The 19,613-nt window shown below is 40.8% G+C and overlaps 1 protein-coding gene across 7 annotated transcripts; it reads left to right on the top strand.

The window, feature by feature from the left end:
• The first annotated feature begins 3,940 nt into the window (after positions 1-3,940).
• eef2k (eukaryotic elongation factor 2 kinase) lies at positions 3,941-18,843 on the top strand. 7 transcript variants are annotated; one of them, XM_010895491.4, is made up of 20 exons: positions 3,941-4,178; positions 5,674-5,966; positions 7,121-7,189; positions 8,769-8,869; positions 10,304-10,364; positions 10,504-10,541; positions 11,265-11,436; positions 13,757-13,906; positions 14,110-14,242; positions 14,361-14,488; positions 14,846-15,077; positions 15,286-15,350; positions 15,458-15,535; positions 15,795-15,854; positions 16,111-16,179; positions 16,659-16,793; positions 16,876-17,064; positions 17,152-17,276; positions 18,047-18,225; positions 18,349-18,843. In XM_010895491.4, the coding sequence occupies exons 2-20, from the start codon at positions 5,709-5,711 to the stop codon at positions 18,456-18,458; spliced, it is 2,352 nt and encodes a 783-aa protein (XP_010893793.1). In that variant the 5' UTR covers positions 3,941-4,178; positions 5,674-5,708; the 3' UTR covers positions 18,459-18,843. The 7 variants fall into 7 exon arrangements, with proteins under 7 accessions (XP_010893793.1, XP_010893791.1, XP_010893796.1 ...); XM_010895489.4 differs by lacking the exon at positions 3,941-4,178 and adding an exon at positions 4,540-4,850; XM_010895494.4 differs by lacking the exons at positions 3,941-4,178; positions 7,121-7,189 and adding an exon at positions 4,540-4,850.
• The last annotated feature ends 770 nt before the right edge of the window (positions 18,844-19,613 follow it).

Raw genomic sequence — 19,613 nt, 5'->3', positions numbered from 1 at the left:
GTCATTACCTTCCCCCTATAAAATAGGTTTCAATCACTGGTAATACCATAAGCTGTCAATGCAACAATACTGACTGTTGTTACATCTTTATTAGTTTATCTGGATCGCAAAAGGAATTTCACTCAACGTGTAATTGCATTTGGTGTAATGAGATGTTAACGTCCTTGCTGAAAAGAAAAACATACTGGCAGCGGTGGGATTCGAACCCACGCCATCGAAATGACTGGAGCCTAAATCCAGCGCCTTAGACCACTCGGCCACGCTACCTGAACACTTGTACCTCGAGTATTAGTTATAATATGTCTGATAAAAGTGACTGTCTTGTAATAGGAGAAACGTTTTTTTGAATGTTTTTTAATACAATTATGTAAAATGAAACATCAACTGTTATTTTCTATTGTTGTTGTTCACATCTGTGAATAATTGCCATTAAAATAGGACGTGTAGAAATCCATGAAAAGTCGTTCTATATTACGTGTCAGGTTCGTTTTCTGAATTCTAAGGAGTCCTCGCTACATATGTGAGTCAGTGGAAGATGAGACAATTGCAGGAATGCACTGTGTTACTTATCAACCATGTAACTTGGCCACTACAAATAACACCTCTTGTACGGGTCTGTTACGTCTTCTGCCAAAACATGTTCTCACAATCGGATTCTGCACACTCCGCTGTCAGATGGAGACGCTGGATCCTATTGGTCAGATGCGCGAAATACGTCGTTACTTAGCAGGCGGTGTCAGTGTCTCCCCTGACCTTGGCGGCCAGCGGGACCCCACACACGCCCTAGACACGCGCTGTCCATCCGCTCACGGTCAAACGGGGTCTGTCTCAGCGGTTGAGGTCTAACACCAACTATAGGAGACAGCTTCTATTTGCATGCAATTATACTGCTCAACACTTGAACTAGATTGACTGACCACACAAAAAGATTTCCACACGCACACTTTACAAACTGTTACTGTACTTCTTTTGACCACTCATTCCAACTCCGTTAATATTGCTACATTTCCCCACTTCACCACCTGATACACGTGTAAAAATGCTAATACTATTATTTATTTTTATTCACATTGCTATAATTTGTATTGTCTTTGCTTTTTAAATATTATTGCTGTTACTTTACGTACTGTATTATTTATATTGCTTTTGCATTGTTGTATGGAAACCAGTTAAGTATTTATTTGAATGGTATCTGTTATCAGTTAATGTGACAATTAAAACTTTACACTTTTGCTGCGCTTTCAAAACTGCAATTGATCTATATTAGTAACCCTTGAGATTAAAAACGAACTTGCTCTCCTTGGCCAAGCAGGCTAGTAGTTACGTCAGATTCAGGTGTTTCTCAAATTTGTGACTGAAATAATTTAGTTTATGAGCTTGACTACCAGAAGTGCCTGGTAGTCAAGCGCCTAAACTAAATTGACTACCCAGTCTATGTGCGAAATATATCAAAATATCGATATTTCAACCCAGAGAGTGAAATGTATTTTACGAAAGGATCCTTCATTTCATGTTTTTGAACATTCACAGTGGACATAAACATATCATCTACGGTTTCTATTATTGGATTGCATAAGGGGTGCGGCTGTCAGAAACAGCGATACGTGCATACAGTACAAGTCGCATGGTGGACAGGTTATGGAAGCCCGTTCCCGGCACCAAAATAAGGCAACATGACTACGATTTGAAATAGTACATTTGAATTATGAGATATTATGTTATATTTGTGAAATAATGAGCAGATGATTGTTGTTATTATTTTTGTATGAGTAAATCATTATTATGAGAAGAGCACACAACTTTCAGACATACTGTGGATGTTCCAAACACAATTCATTTTTGCAGTTTAGTAATATGAGAGTCGTAATAATGAAATCATACTTCCCTTAATTTGAGAAAGACAACTGATTCAATATTCAGTTATCTATTCTATTATTTCATTTATAAAATAGTCATATTAAAATCTCTTACACATTTGTCATTTACAAATTATAGGATGTAAAATGTAAAACGTAAAAGTCATACAATGTAAAACGTTTGTATGACATTGGGAAATTATTTTATTGATAGAAACAGGCTCACAAAAGATAGCTTAAAGGTGGCTAATAAAAGAAAGAATGCACTTTTTCAATTCAGTATACTGAATTATAATTTTTTTTAAATGAGTTCAGGAAAAAACAAAATCTGGCACTGGTTTGCCCAAGGATTGATGTTTCAATGACTCAATCAAGAGTTCAGGTTAAATATTTTATACATCAGCTAGTAACATCATACAGTATGTTACAGCAGTCTTACAGTCAAAGAGACAATCAATGACATCAGCCATTGCTTGAGGAATACAAGATATGAGCAGGGGAATGCAACTAGAGTTTGTGACTGGCAAATTTGGAATAGTTATGTTGTAGTATAACTAGAGCTGGACTGCAAAACTAGTTATAGGAACGCCTAGGTACATCTAGCTATGTAGATGGTGTACCATTCTAGCTGACCCCTTTTAAAGGAGAAATCTGTGACTCAAACAATATCATTTTTTCCCAACATTTATTTTGGCAAACATTAACAACTGATAAATGTGTCAGGTGAAATGTAACCTGTTTCTCATACATAAAGACTCAGTGGCTGTATCAATGTGATTCACTATAGGACATACTACATACTTTCATAACTATAAAGATTTCAAATAAGTATGCTATAAAAAAACATTGTTCTTGGAGTGTCCTTTTCTTTGAAATTGTGGTGGAACCTTTGTAAGTTATTAATGCAAAAATGTCGACGTTTATTGTAAATAACTATGTATACTTGTTACTGAAAGAACAATGTAAACAACATACGCTAATAAAATTAAATCCACTTTCAAATCTGTGGATTGTCCGAACTTAGATAAATTGAGTAACATTATACATTAATGATAAAAGGTGTTTTAAATGAAATCACCCTTTCGGTCAACCAGCGTTGAGATGTTCAAACTGTTCTACCTTAGATTGCTTGTCAAAGGAATTTTGAGACATATTTTAATTCCGTTTCTAAATATGTATTAAATGAAATCTCCATGATTACAGTGGTTGCTAATCTGTCATGATCAACTTCTAGAGGTGCTGCTCCCAGAGTAGTGGCTTTTACAATTTTTAACAGTAAAATCTGAACATATTTACCACAATTTAATGAGAATTTGTAAAATAATCCATAATATAAGAAATATGGGCGGCCTGCCATCGGAAAGTAAATTTTGGACTATCCCTTTACAACTAGCTAGAAATCACACCACATTTACTTAAGAAAAATGTCATTTTTAGTTATAATTTAATATCTCATCATTATGAAGTACATATTTCATAATAATGTTTATCTAATTTAACAGACACTTATCCAGAGCAATTTATGGTTATTGCATTCATCTCAGGGATAGATTTCACAAATTACAAAATCAAGACATTGGTGTCCCTACTCTCTAAGGAGACAAAGAAAACAGAATTACAGGAATACATGCTTTGGTTTAGTTTCCCTGGCATTGTTTCTAAATGGAAGCATTTGAGCATTTCTGGCACAAATCCCATCCAAGTCCATAGACCTATATTAGCATTTTTCACACACCTTATTCAAGTCATTCAAATGTATTTAAAATGTATTGTGAAGGTTAACAAAGGCCCTTAGAGATCTCTGGACATTGATAGGATTTGTACCACAAATGATAAAATGCCAGCATCTGGAAGTACCTGAGACTAAACCATGTTTGTGCCATTTTGTTATTTAACTGAGCTATCCCTTTAATATAATCAGGCAATGCAACCACCTATTATAAAAACAATGTCAATAAAAACGTTGTTAAGGAAGTCAGTGCTATTAATCTACCTCTCATAATAATGAATTGCTAGCTTATAATTTGTTTGTTGGCGGGCACTGACTTCCATAATGGGTTGAACAGAGAACAGTCAAATAACTGCACAGAAGAGGGGTTTGCCCAGGACCCTCTGGCTACCGGGGATCCACTACGTAGTCCAGTCATCATCTATCAGACTTCGAAAAGAAACAATTGAGCTTGTATATCAACTATTCTCACTGGATTCTTTGTAAATTACCACTAGATAGACAAACCACAAGACAACGTGGAAGTTATCAGAGGATTGTCAAAACATGCCTATTTTCATTGAATAAGCTCTGTCCACTGTTGGTCAGATTAGGTAAGTAACAACAGTATTTTATACTTTACAGCCAATTATTGTGAACGAGCAAAATGCTATTCGCTACAGTTTGTTCTGCCTGAACATTCCAATGCCGGAACTACTGAAAACAACACCTGGTTGTTTTCATACTTCGTAACTTTTAGACAAGGTGTGTAAATTATTTTTTGTACTTGAAGATTTCAGATGAACTCAGAATTCCGAAGTGAACTGTCAAGTTTAACTAAAGTTCGTCTTTCGGTGCCATTTTATTGGAATGCGAACTCAAAATTATGTCAATGTTTAGTTGTCAATATTCCCAGTGCGTCCCACCATGCACTATGGCTGGGCTGCTAGGTTACCCACGTGACTACACTGCGAGGAGTCAGAGCGGCATTAGTCTTCCGCTATCCAATTATTAATATATTTTGCAAGTGAATGTTATCTTTAACGTTAAAAGGGCTGCATTTTTAACGTAATGCAATCTTTAAATTTAAACAATCTAATTAGTAAAATCTAATAAAATCTGAGTTTATTGGTCGCGTACACATACTTCTAGCCAGATGGGAGGCCAAGTGCAACGACATGCTTGAGCTTATACCTCGAAAAATGCAGTAGAATGCTTTACAGAAACAGAAATTATCTTAGGCAAAGAAAAAAGAGAACAAGAAATGTCAGAACGCGAAGACTATTGTAAGTACAGCTATATTGTCTGTATGGCACAGGGTTTGTCTTTGTGTTTGAGGGGTGTGTGGTAATGCTACGTGTTTAGTAGAAAGGCAGGTCTTATTTCCAGGATAGAAAAAAACAAAAATATATATTTGTTTCTCGTGGCTGATCTGTCCCACAACTGCAGACATCTGGTATGCAATATGTTTGGAACATCAAACCGTAATAAAATAATTCCGTCGAGTCAATTGTACTCCGTCCAGAATAAATATCTAATCGACACAAGTATTTGAAATTATCATATTGTGAATTTGTGAGGTCGCTGGCAATTCTTAGTTACATTTTTTCTAGACACAAACGTCTCTTTTTGTGATGATGCAGTTCAAATATTGGTCATTATTCAAGTTTTACACATAATGACTGTAATAGTAGTGCTATTAATGAATAAGAATTCAACATCCCTGCTGTTTATTAGATGCGGGTACCTAATATACTGGCCGTGTACATTTTAGAAGTTGCTTTTGTTATTAGTAGGCCCTAATTATTGATGGCCCTATTATTGCATGTCTGAAAATGAATGTTCTTTAGACCGAAATTACTTCTAGTTATTTCATTAACTTTTGCAAATGGGAAATGAACCATTTACCGTTTAATAGACTAGACGTTTTGAAATAATTACTAGCATTTATTGAGATGTACTTGTAAAATGTAACAGGAACTACAAAAAATATTATCTAATAAACTTTTATTAGTAAAACGAAAATAAAATTCAGAATAGTCACTAGTTGCTGTTGTTAAATAATGACACATTGCTAGGTTGTCATTGGTTTTCCCTGCATTTTCCCAGCCCAGTACTCATCACACTCACCCCAACCAGCCACCATGGAGGATGACCTCATGTTTAATATGGAGGAGGTGGGCAGTGCCCAGTGTAACCTGGGCCAACAGAGGACCCCTGGTCAACATGCTCCGTCACATAGTGATGATGGTAACGATACTGGAGAGGATGAAGACGACTACTACATCTGTCCAATTACAGATGACCCTGTCATCCAGGCCAAAGAAATCTGTGGATATCTGAAGAACATGGTTCAAAGCGAGCAGCTGTCCAATTCTCCAAAAAACTCATTCTCATACAAGGTGAGCAGTGTTGTTTGCGGTAACACAGAGTTCAGAAGATTTTGAAAGTGCCACGGCTGTGTGTCAAGATTGTTGTTCAACAGTTGCCAGGACTAAAGCTGACAGTTTGTTGCCATGAACTGTATTTCTCTGTTGTCAGAATGCAAAATGCTGAGTTGTTCCTCGCACTGCTAGAGATGTGTGTCAGACCAACTCTGCCTTATAAGAAGGCCCTCTTTATCTCTCTGCATAATTTGCGTGCATGCGTTTGTGTGTGTGTGCATGTGAGTCTTCTGTGGCTGACAGCAACAGGTCAGCTTCCTCTCATATGTTCACTCTTTATGCGAGTAGTCTGAAGGTCCATTTATTCCTGGCCAACTACCATCAGATTCACTTTCAACACCACAAGAACCAAATAAATGCAAAAGCCCAACTATAAATTCATATCATCTTAATGTGGTCCTGACAGTATGCAGGACACATTGGGCAGGACACATTGCGCAGGACATTTGAAATGCATCTGGATATTTGATCTGCCTTAATGATTGATTAGCTCTTGATTCTGATGTTAAACTAATGTCATCAAGTGGTCACAGGAAACTGCACGTCATGTAGCTTACCACATATAATGCCATTATATCTATGTGTAATGGTTTCTTAATATAATGAGATATGTCTCACCTTGCTTCAAATGAGCCTGCCTCAAATCTAAAAAGAATTAACTTTAAGGGAATTGTTTTAAACTCCTTCAACCCGGCCAGGTATACACTGAGCTTTACTCTCTATCAGAACTGGAAATGCCCAGGCCAGAACGCAGCTCATCTTACTTGATGATGTCATGTAAACATCCCTTTCTCAGCATGACCCTTGGCTTTGTAATCCAAAAGGTAATCTTGCAAAGTGAAGTTGATGGGAGGAATTAATAACCCTCCCTCATCAAGATCATAGCTATACAGAGAGTTTGGCAGAATATTTCAGATTTTTTTTTTGGGATTGCCATATTTGATCAAAGTTCCAGAAAGCCTTTCTACTGGCAATAAGATAAGAATTCCAATTTGACAGAATATTGAACACCAATATTGTCAACTGAACTCTATAATTTGATCTGTTCCTCATGGATGGTATGGATTTTAATTTGCTGATATAAAATAGTAAATGTTTCTACTTCCAAATAGAATGAGACAGAGAAAGAAACTCCACATCAGCAGTCTTTCAACTTTGGGGCGTTCTCTGACAATGCACGGGTATGTTACTTACCATATTTTTTCACCATCCCACCTTCCTTTTCCTCAACCTCCGTCCTCCTCCAACTTCCTCCCATTTTTTCATTGCTTATATAATGGCGTCGTTCTTCCTTTCTTTTGCCTTTATACTTCCATGATTTGTTTATGGTGTGCCTTCACTGTATCTACGCTAAACTGTAGCTACAGTTTGGGGGAGTAAAGAACTATGTGAGCAATGTAGAAACACTCAATAACACCACGACTGTCTAATGAAATCATCAAAACTAGTTCACCCAAGCTGAGATCCTGTTTTTTTTAGGGTGCTTTTGAATGTAAATCAGTTTAAGCTTCCTCACAAGATGATCCGTTTACCCTGAAGATGACTTTCTTAACAAATAACTTCATTTGTAGGATGCCACATCCCTTCTGCTGCGAGAAAGTTGTCTATTATCCTTAAAATGCTTTGGAAGGGCTGGGGATGAACCTGGTTGACACAAGTAGATCACAAGTAGGTCATCCGGCAAAAAAGATCCTCAAGCCACAAAGTCAACGTTTTGCAATGGGCATCTCAGTCTTGGGACTTCAAACCCATTAAAAACCTTTGTTTTGGATTGAAGAGGGCACTAACCTAATAGAAGATAAGCACTAACTTAACATACCAGGCATTTGAAGAAACACCTGAAAGGTGTAACCCAGATTAATGGTCTGGTTAATCTTCTACACTTTAACTAATTCAGTAAATGTGGACATGAGGTTGAGTTGGAATGTCCTGTTGTGATCGTTTACCAAACACATAGTTTTGCCTGACAGAGTCTTTTTCCCTTTCTCCTGAAAACTGGAACTTGTAGAAAAAATCTCCTTGCTGTAATTCTTACGTGGTCAGTTTTCAGAAGTTATTGAAACCAGACCCCTGCTTTTTAAAGACTATGAAAGTGTTACTTGTTTAACCTTTTTATAAGGAATTGTGTTACTTATTGAAAAATCTTTATCAACAGTATTGAAACTTTCTAACCCCACTGTAGACTAGTCAGCCCCTGTTTTGTGCCAAACATTCCTTTGTTCTTTGAGCAGCGTGGCCGCATGAGCCAAGCGGGGGAGAGCAACCACAAATGTACAGAACGCCAGAAACCCGACTCTGAGACACGCCCTCAGTTTTTGGATCTGTAAAGGGCCACTCTGTTTTCCTTATTGCCCCTGCTCTACAGAGGCCTGCAAGGCGGAACATCTCACTGGATCCTTTTTTGTTTTTTAGTCAGATGGTGGGCCGAGTGGAATGGTACTCTGGTCTGCTTAGTGCCCCCTGCCTGGTCAGAAGAGTAATACACACCCCAGGACTGGAATGTTTGCGTAATTACTGAATTAAATGAAGTGAAAAACACAAACTATTTAGGTACTTTGAACAGATTCTTAGATTAACAAATACTAATATCCATGTCTCTTGGTAGTCCTTCACACCTGTTCTTCTGGTGTGCATTTATCTATACTCTGTTCATCATCATCATCTTCCTGTCTTTCACGTAAGTGTCCCCACTGTGTGATGCTCGCACTGGCATAGACTGCACAGTGATTGTGATGGTTATCTTCTTTCCCTTTGTCCAAGGCAACGTGGAACAGACTCATAGAGAAGGCCAAATCTATGCCGGACCCCTGGGCAGAGTTTCACCTGGAGGAGGTCAAAACTGAGCCATGCATACGATATAGGTACATAACTATTTATGATATGTATGTGGTTTGTAGGCTTGTGCCTGTACTTTGTTGTAGTGAGTTGTTGTTTAATATCCAGTCCCCTACCTTTGTAGATATAGCACATCGTGTAATCGTTGTTTCCAGTGGCACTTCCAAGTTACTCTTGGCCTGAGCACAATGTTCCCTGGTGTGAGATATCAGGGCTCTCCAACTGCTCACCAAAACACTTAGTCTAAAGCAAAAAGGTACATTCCAGGTATTCCAGGGACACTCAGAATAATGCTATATGATAAATGGGCTTCCTGTAAGGCATAGCTTTTTTTCATATATTTGAGATCTGTTAAACTGTGCCGCACCACTGCAATAAAAACAAGACCTGGAACACACCCAGTTTCTTCATTCCAAGCAGGGCTGTCTCTGCCTTTTGACTACTGCAACAATATCAAACCCTTAACCTACAAGTTCCAGAGCCTGCTGGTCACCTGTTTTACCTGGTAATTAATTGGTGTCCCTGGATTAAACCAGTCCATGGTTAGAGTGGAACAAGAAAAGCCAGTGGAACTGGTTTCAAGGTCCACAGTTGAATTTGAAGGGAGCACGGTATCCCTAATGTATTTGTTTGTGTTGATCACCTCTACATGCTGTTAAATAAAAGAGTCCCGCTAAGAGTGAACCAGAGGAGAAGGGAATCTAAAGATGGGATCTACCCATATTCTATCTTCATAGGGTAATTATAACCTGGTTGTAACATCACCTCTCTGGTTACTCTGCCAGTGGCATGGTGCCATTGCCTGTCCTATGACCCCCTCGAGCAGGGGCAGAGTCCTGACTGGAATGACAACCACGGTACACAGAGTTCTAAGCAAAGACACAAGCTTGATAGAGCAGGACAGGCTGTGTAAATATTACACTTAAGTTCTGGGCCTTTTGTATGTATGTGTGTGTGTATGCAGTGTGCAGTTTTGACAGTCATTACATAGAGCATGTTTTAAATTTAGCTGGGATAGAGAAGGATTCTTACAAACCATTCATTGTTACATGGGTATACATGTATTGTGATATCATATGGTATAATGCTATGTTTGTCATTGGTTTGCGCACTTAATTGGTTGACAAGAATTAGCACAGATCTGTCTGCACCAGCCTCTAAGGTTGAACATTGCCAAACCAAAAGAAAATCACACAATTTATAATTCAATGTTTCTTTTTATACTATGGATAACATTTTGACTATTTGAGGATAAGCAGAGCAGGCCCTGGTCAGAACAAATCCAAACACGATTTTTGTTTATTTTCAGCATCACGACCTCTTGTCCTAACCCTGACCCTTCAGTGTACTAATTGAAGCAACGTGGCCAAACTCACACGAAGTCACAAGGTCAAGTCTTGTATTCTGGTCTATATAGAATGAATGAATAATGTCTGGTGAATTTTGGTTTCTTTCCTCAGGTACAATGCTATCAAGGCAGAGTGGTCTCAGGACACAGTACACATCAAAATGTCTGGTCAGGTATGTCTTGTCTCCAATGCCGTTATTGATCAGAACAGTGTTAAAATATGTAATTAATGTTGAATATGCTGTAGTCATTCTGTTTACACGATTGTGATTGCGACTATCAGAAATAATATGTCTTATTGGTTTTTCACAGCCTTTTGGACGTGGTGCCATGAGAGAATGCTTCAGAACGTACGTTTTACAAACATTTTCAGAATAATTAATCGTGTTTTACATATGGCGGCTTTTGGCCTTTTGTTCCTGCTAGTTCATTGAGTTTCATATGCTCTTTTCTCCTCGTGCTGTGAACGAAGACGGCACAAGCTGCTCAGGTCCTCAGTTTACATTCCACAAATATCTCTCTAACTCAGATCCATTTAGTTGAACTTAGGGCCATAGATAGATCCCCATATATAACCAAATATTCCATATATGAAACACATTCACATTCTCACCGAATTCTGATGACCAATCAAGTTTTTGTGCCAACATGGCACCCAGCCTAAACCTGATTCCCCCAGCTCTGTGTGTACTACATGACTGGTCAAGCCTGATGTTTGCTGCTGTGGGCAGTTGGGATGTTATTAATATTATGACCTTATTGTAACGTGACCTATTTCCGTGGGAACAGCGAAGGGGAGGCATCCAGTCATCCGTTATGTCTATGCTAGGTCACTGGCAATCTGTGCCTCTCACAGCGATTTTTTTTTTCACACACGCACATTAAGAAAGCAAACCCATACCCACTATCTCAAACACTGGTTCTAAATTTCACACCAGAAAAAAAATATACAATGCCCAAGAGATACACAGTTGAAAACCTCAGTCTGATATACAACTAACATCAGGATTTACTCGTTTGCCTGTTCCTTTAATGCATTTCTTTGAAGTATGTATTCTTTCCATCTGCTCCAGGAAGAAGCTGTCTAACTTCTCGCACAGTAGTAACTGGAAGAGTGCCAGTAACTATGTGACAAAGCGCTACATGCAGCCAGTGGACAGAGAGGTGTACTTTGAGGATGTCAGACTGCAGATGGAGGCCAAACTCTGGGGAGAGGAGTACAACCGGCACAGACCCCCCAAACAGGCATGAATGGAACATTTAATTAACCAATGAATCATTCAGTTGATGGGATCATTTCCATATACAGCAATACAGTGGAATACTATATACAGTGGGGAGAACAAGTATTTGATACACTGTTGATTTTGCAGGTTTTCCCACTTACAAAGCATGTAGAAGTCTGTAATTTTTATCATATGTACTCTTCAACTGTGAGTGACGGAATCTAAAACAAAAATCCAGAAAATCACATTGTATGATTTTTAAGTAATTAATTAGCATTTTATTACATGACATAAGTATTTGATACATCAGAAAAGCAGAACTTAATATTTGGTACAGAAACCTTTGTTTGCAATTACAGAGATCATGTTTCCTGTAGTTCTTGACCAGGTTTGCACACATTTTGGCCCACTCCTCTATACAGACCTTCTCCAGATCCTTCAGGTTTTAGGGCTGTCGCTGGGCAATACTCCGCTCCCTCCAAAGATTTTCTATTGGGTTCAGGTCTGGAGACTGGCTAGGCCACTCTAGGACCTTGAGATGCTTCTTACGGAGCCACTCCTTAGTTGCCCTGGCTGTGTGTTTCGAGTCGTTGTCATGCTTGAAGACCCAGCCACGACCCATCTTCAATGCTCTCACTGAGGGAAGGAGGTTGTTGGCCAAGATCTCGCGATACATGGCCCCATCCATCCTCCCCTCAATACGGTGCAGTTGTCCTGTCCCCTTTGCAGAAAAGCATCCCCAAAGAATGATGTTTCCACCTCCATGCTTTACGGTTGGGTTGGTGTTCTTGGGGTTGTACTCATCCTTCTTCTTCCTCCAAACACAGCGAGTGGAGTTTAGACCAAAAAGCTCTATTTTTGTCTCATCAGACCACATGACCTTCTCCCATTCCTCCTCTGGATCATCCAGATGGTCATTGGCAAACTTCAGGCGGGCCTGGACATGCACTGGCTTGAGCAGGGGGACCAAAATCTTTCCCCCTGATGTCCTTACACAGCTCTCTGGTCTTGTGGAGAGGTTGGAGTCTGTTTGATTGAGTGTGTGGACAGGTGTCTTTTATGCAGGTAACGAGTTCAAACAGGTGCAGTTAATACAGGTAATGAGTGGAGAACAGGAGGGCTTCTTAAAGAAAAACTAACAGGTCTGTGAGGGACGGAATTCTTACTGGTTGGTAGGTGATCAAATACTTATGTCATTCAATAAAATGCAAATTAATTATTTAAAAATCATACAATGTGATTTTCTGGATTTTTGTTTTAGATTCCGTCACTCACAGTTGAAGAGTACCTATGATAAAAATACAGACCTCTACATGCTTTGTAAGTAGGAAAACCTGCAATATCGGCAGTGTATCAAATACTTCTTCTCCCCACTATATACTGTGATCTAAATACTGTAATATTAACACATTATATATACTAATTACTGTAATATTAACACATTATATATACTAAATACTGTAATATTAACACATTATATATACGATTGTATTCACTGTAGGGCTTTTATTATAATGCACGACTTGACATAGTGTATATGACTGTGATAACTGACAGGGGAGTTGGGGGCGACACTCTGCTGATGTAGTTTCTGAGGTTTGTGCAACACTTTCTTTCACGTACCGAATACGATGGGCCGAATGCTCTGAAAGGATGTTTGACCCTAACGTTAATCCCTACCCAGAACCCTTCTACATCTATCTTGTGTATTAATTCAGGGAAAATCTGATATTTGCCCTGAAAACCTGTGATTTTTTTGTGAGTTTTGCTGTACAGACATTATGCACCTGAACTGACTGGACGCATGGCTTCTGCTTGTGCCAGCAGCTCTTGGTCGGTTTTGACAATCTGTCTCAGGGAGTTTGCTAAGCAGCTCCCCTTGTCTCTGTGGCATATGACAGTAAAGTACTTGTCTTATCACTGCTTACACAGTTGACCCTGGCAGAGTTTTGGGCATCACAACATCAATGTCCCTGCTCCCAGCCTGGCACGTAGTGTGTTATTGCACGGAGGTGAATACATGCCTAGGTGTTGGGCTGTACCCCAGGTGTTGATGGGAGGAAACCCATAGAGTGTCATACCAAGTGTCCGACTGAAGGAGAAGGGAACGTGAGGTTGTTTCTAAAACTCCTGGTTCCCGAGGGAGGGAATGAGGTACGGTTCTAGAGCAGAGGAGTTAAGGAAAAGCTGTAATGAATAGTGCCTTTGAAGATGGGGCCTCTGGTGGGCTCGTTTCGCCTTGTTTGACGTGTGGTTGTAGTCATGTTTTCAGCTGGCGGTTCAAGTGCCAATAGGGTTTCATTTTCTCGCTACCCTCCCTTGCTCTTTGTCCGACCCAGGTGGACATCATGCAGATGTGTGTGATTGAGATGACCGAGCGTCCAGGTAAACCTCTGTACCACCTGGAACACTACATCGAGGGGAAGTATACCAAATATAACTCCAACTCCGGCTTTGTCAAGGACGACAACATCCGGCTCACTCCACAGGTATAGTAGTTGCTACTGAATAGATTTCTACTCATGCATCCTATATCTGCCTTTCATAATTTCAAGATGCTAGTTTTTTCACTTAAGTGGTTGGTTGTTCTGTATGTAAAGTTGCAATCTTTCAAAATGTCTCTTAGCTGTAGTTTTTCATCAACTATCTGTATTTTCTATGTTTTCCATTTTGTCTCTCTGCCGGCCTTTAGGCATTCAGTCACTTCTCGTTTGAGCGTTCAGCCCACCAGCTGATTGTGGTGGACATCCAGGGGGTGGGGGACCTCTACACAGACCCCCAGATCCACACAGAGAAGGGGACCGACTTTGGAGATGGAAACCTGGGTATGGCTGAATTCACACAGTAACACTTAAAAACACAATGAGGTAGAATTAAAATTTCAGTTTTGACTGACTTAAAAAATAGATAGCAACATGCTTGTGTGTATTACATATGTTACAGGGGTGCGGGGCATGGCGCTGTTTTTTCACTCTCATCTGTGTAATAAGATCTGCAAGAGTATGGGCCTCACACCCTTTGACCTCTCTACTGCAGAGAAAAGCCAATTGGACAGCACCAATAGACTGCTGGTGAGACTATTGAAATACATTTCTAAAGACGTAGAGGCTGGTATGGCATGTCTTCCTAGGTAAAGCTACATTCATAACATTACCACAGAGATGACACCAGATGCAATACAGGCTAGTTCCTGAAACATGTTTACATAGAAGTTGACTCAAAGAGTGTAAAGCTGTCATCATGACAGGTCATAATAGCTTAAACCGCAATCATCATATTTCCACTGAAATGATACCAGCACCTATCAGACAGGATAGGCTGATAGATCTTCAGAAATGATTTCACCACAGGGCTAAGACGTCAGCTACTCAGAATTGTCAGTTCAGTCCTTCTCTTTAACAGAATTGTCCACTCTCTCCTCCAATCAGAAGTCAGCCCAGACTGTGCTTAGGGGTGGTGAGGAACAGTGTGGTTCGGCTCGCGTTCGTACCATCTCAGTGGGCCGCGCTCCCCTACTTCTCTCCCGCCTGTCGGAGACCTCGTCTGGGGACGATAACATGAGTGACGTCAGTGACTCCATCCCCTGCTCGCCCCTCGCCTTCCCCGGGTCCCCACCCGGTCAGCACTTCTCTATGGGCTCCATGGGCAAATCTCCTCTGGGCAAGTCTCTTCTGGGTCTTAAATTACAAACCTATCTAAGATTATGGCTGTGTTTTTAGAAGGATATCCGTAGGCTTGAAATTCAGTAAACGAAACATCTGGGTTTGTTTTCTCAGCTGCGGCCCAATGTTAGCAGGCCCAAATCTCCATGAACATGTCGTTTTATTTTCAGCCACTTCTCATCTAACATCTGTTTTCCCACCCTCAGGTTGGTCTTTCATTAATGAGATGAATGAACGGGAAAAACACAACAACCAAAGCTCAGAACACAAGGTTAGAGATTACATTACTGTGTGGATGTAAATTACTCAGACAAAGTAGAGCACAAGAATTAGATGAGTTATTGTTGACACACTGACGTCGGTGTTTGCTCTCTGTAGGATTTCGAGGATGGAGGAGACAGCGGTTGTCCTAGTGAGAGGAGGAGTGAAGGGGATCCCAATGACCATGCAGATGGGGTACATCAATCTGCTATACATCAACGGTTTTCTGGAAACAGTTAACCACTGCTACCCTTTATGCCCATCCTATTTTGTATTGTTCATCTATAACTGACAAGAAAGTTGTTGTTCATGTTTGCTCGCGGTGACACCCAGGCTTTTGGAAGTGTTGTCCTGTAACCCTCTGCTTAGCTGAGGGAGTGTGACCCTGGCACACACTTTAGCCCTGTTTACGGCATTCCAGACAGGTCTTACAATGTATGATGTCATCACGCAGGCCCGCCCTCAGCGCTACAACAGACACTACTCTGAGTCGGACGAGGACAGTGTCAGACGGGTAAACAAAATGAAGACCACACCTTTTCATATCACCACCATACCCGCCTTAACTGTCACCACCGTAATCACCACCACAGTCACCACCGTAATCACCAAAGCCACCAACATTCATCGAATGATCCCGTTCTCAGACCTCTGTCGCGCATTATCTCTTTCTCACCAGGGTAGAGTAGCCAGGGTTTCTCCTATCTAATCCATCCATGACCTTACTGACAGCTAACTTGTGTTCCTGCTGCTGTCTGTCTCCTTACTAGAGAAAGGTCCACGGCAGACCTAACCCAAACCTAAATTATCCTCATGTATACACCCCCAGCAACCCACAGGTGACTCCCTGTCCTCTGCATGAAGACCTCTAACCCAGGCCTGAGGGCCTCTAACCCTGTGTGGAACACTGACGCTGCTCTGTGTCAGCTGTTGATTTGACCCATGAGGGTTTGCTAATAATACACATTGAGTAGGGGGCGAACGTTTGGGTGCACCCAAGGAAGGGTTTGGTAACTTGTGGAAACGGCAGATTCATCAGCAGCAGCCCTGTGATTTGGTGTTATTGCCCCGTGTCCCTGTTTGTCCTCTACGTGTCGGCCCATCTCTGACTGATCCAATCACCTAACCACTTAATGTACTCTGTAACGGCCTGTTCACCACAGTCATGATCCACGTCTTCCTGCATGCCCGCCGTGTCAAGTATGATCTGCACTGATAAGATAAGCTGTGGCTTGACTTATGATTAGGTTGCCTAAGTATTCCTACTGATTCAGTCCTTCACTGGCCCTCCCTGCTCTGTGTCCATCTGTTTGACCAGCTGACAGAAGATAAATGGAGTGTCTACCACTCATCCCGTTCTCACGTCCACCGCCCGTCCTGCGTTGCCGTGGAGATGGAGAGACTGGACACACTGATGCTGGAGCGGAGGATTGGCAAGTCCATCCTGGGGAAGGTGAGTGGCACAGCAGATGACACACACACACACACACACGTATTAGCGACACACGATAATGCATTTGTGGCGTCTTCCTTAGGTCCACCTGGCGATGGCGTATTACCACGAGGCTGGACGGTTCTGTGAGAAGGATGAGCAGTGGGACCAGGACTCAGCCTTGTTCCACCTGGAGAGAGCAGCAATGTGTGGGGAACTAGAGGCAATAACAACCCTGGGCCACTGTTATCTACAGCTGTCGCACAACATTCTGTCGGAGATAACCATAGAGGTAATCCCGTTCCCATCCACTTCTCTCAGTGCCTTTTGCCTCACTGTCTTTGTTGTAATTCCACGCTGTATGTCGTCTTCCTGTCAGGACAACTCAGGGAACCGTATGAAGGGCTTTAAGTTCCTGCTGCAGGCTGCTGAGGCTGGAGACAGAACGTGCATGACACTGGTGGCCAGGGCCTTTGACACCGGAATAAACCTCCCACCGGACAGGTCAGAGACTGGGGGGACATATCACATAACCAGCTAGTAATGGGCTGTGTCTCAAATGGCCATCTTAAATACTATTTATACCTAGCCAGCAACTATCAGATTTAGTTCCAACACCTCCAGAACCACGTCAACGTAAAGCCCCCCAATTCAAGGTGTTTCTAGTCATTTATATAAGTCTGATGTGGTCTGGGCGAGCAGTCAGACAGAATGTGTTTTAGAGCTTTAATTGGCCTTGATGCCTGATTAATCCTTGACTCTAAACATTTGGCACTTGTTCAAATTTTGTCCTTTTGGCCTTTTTACGTAGATACTGAGGCTTTAATTTAAAACGAAACCACAAACACAATGCACTTTGCAAAATAATTTATCTTCAACATTTTTTAATACATAAAGAGATTATTTTACGATTTTGTGCTCTGTTTATAGGGAAAACACCAAAATGCTTTTCTCTGGGTTTTATCTTGAAACGATGTTATGTGGACAGACAGCAGGGAACATCGTATATACCAGATTACTGACACATTCGTTCTGCAATGAATTCAGTAGAAATGTCCATAACAATGGCCTGAGGTCAAAGTCATCATTTAAACCACTAGGGATCAATATACTTTAGATTGAGGATCCAGCCGGCCTCTCTCTGTAGGAGTTAGGTCTCAGTGTTTGAGAATCCTCCAGCATCGGCGGGAATGTTAGATGAAGTCTGTATTGTTAAAGGGATATTATTTGTTTTATGTGTAAACAAATGTATTCTGAACCTCTGGGCTTATCAGGTCCCAGGACTGGAAGGAGGCAGTGAGATGGTACAACTGCGCCCTGAACATGACAGATTATGATGAGGGGGGTGAGTTTGATGGCATGCAGGGCGAGCCTCGCTACCTGCTGCTGGCCAGAGAGGCTGAGATGTACCAGGAGGGCGGCTACGGCCTGGAATTAGATCCACAGAGAGCAGGTGAGACAGATAGGGTCAAAGAGGGAAAACCACACAGAGAGAACCACACTGGAACTTTGAACCAAGAACTAGAATACCCTACAATAACTAACCACAAATACTCTGTCACTCTTCATCGTCCAGGTGACCTGTTCACAGAGGCAGCTGAGTCAGCCATGGAGGCAATGAAGGGACGGCTGGCCAACCAGTACTATATGAAAGCCGAGGAGGCTTGGGGCATGATGGAGGAGTGAAAGACAGGGCATCACTCAGCAACATCAACGGAATTGGTGAAAGCTGAACAAGCTGGATCCCGGGCAAACGTTGTGATTTAAAGTTTACAGACACATTTACTGTGTGATTTCCAGAATGCTGTGTGAGTGTATGATCCGTGTGTGAATGATCCCTTTATGCAGTTGTCCTCCGGCTTACATATTTGTTCTTGGTGCTTTAAAGAGGAAAAAGATCTTTGTCTTAACTTTATTCTCTCCTTGTTCATTTTTTCTAATTCTGTCCCCATTATCGTTTCGACATATGAATCTAGTGGTTACACTTTACAAAAAGAAAAAAAAACTAATTAAGATTGATGTAAACGAATAGTTTTGTTTACATTGTTTTGGTTTTACCAAACAAGTTACTTTTGTTTTAGTAACAGACTGTTAACGCATGTTTTGCATTGTTTGCATGTCTCTTTCAAATAAATAATTTTATTGAATTGTAAAACTTGGATTTTTCATTAAATATATGCAGTGGATATAAAAAGTCTACACACCCCTTTTAAAATGTCACACCCCTTTTTAAAAAATCCACTTGTAATGGGACAATGCAATTGAAAAACAAACTGAAATCTTTGAGGGGGAAAAATTTAATATAAAAACCTTACAGTGTGCACACCCTCTTATAACTGGGGATGTGGCGGTGTTCAGAATTAACCAATCACATTCAAAACTCATGTTAAATAAAAGTAATTACACACCTGCCATCATTTAAAGTGACTGATTAATCACAAATAAAGTTCAGAGGGATCTCATTGTTGAAAGATATCAGTCAGGAGAAGGGTAAAAAAGAATTTCCAAAGCATTAGATATACCATGGAACACAGTGAAGTCAGTCATCATCAAGTGGAGAAAATATGGCACAACAGAGACATTACCAAGAACAGGACATCCCTCCAAAATGTATGAAAAGACGAGCAGAAAACTTGTCAGGGAGGCTTCCAAGAGGCCTACAGCAACATTAAAGGAACTGCAGGAATTTCTGGCCAGTACTGGCTGTGTGCTATATGTGACAACAATCTCCCGTATTCTTCATATGAATGGGCTACGGGGTAGGGTGGCAAGACGGAAGCCTTTGCTTACAAAGAAAAACATCCAAGCCTGGCTGAAGTTTGAAAAACAAACATCAAGTCT

Source organism: Esox lucius, chromosome 5, assembly GCF_011004845.1.
Source record: "Esox lucius isolate fEsoLuc1 chromosome 5, fEsoLuc1.pri, whole genome shotgun sequence".
NCBI classification, from domain to species: domain Eukaryota; kingdom Metazoa; phylum Chordata; class Actinopteri; order Esociformes; family Esocidae; genus Esox; species Esox lucius.
Note: the sequence above shows the minus strand (reverse complement) of the source record. Positions and strands in the feature narration are given on the sequence as shown.

Coding starts and splice junctions, on each gene's coding strand:
- eef2k (XM_010895489.4), top strand. CDS start 4,829: ATGTCAGAACGCGAAGACTATT. Junction 14,489..14,845: donor ACAGCACCAATAGACTGCTG/GTGAGACTATTG, acceptor TCCTCCAATCAG/AAGTCAGCCCAGACTGTGCT. Junction 16,180..16,658: donor ACACCCCCAGCAACCCACAG/GTGACTCCCTGT, acceptor CTGTTTGACCAG/CTGACAGAAGATAAATGGAG.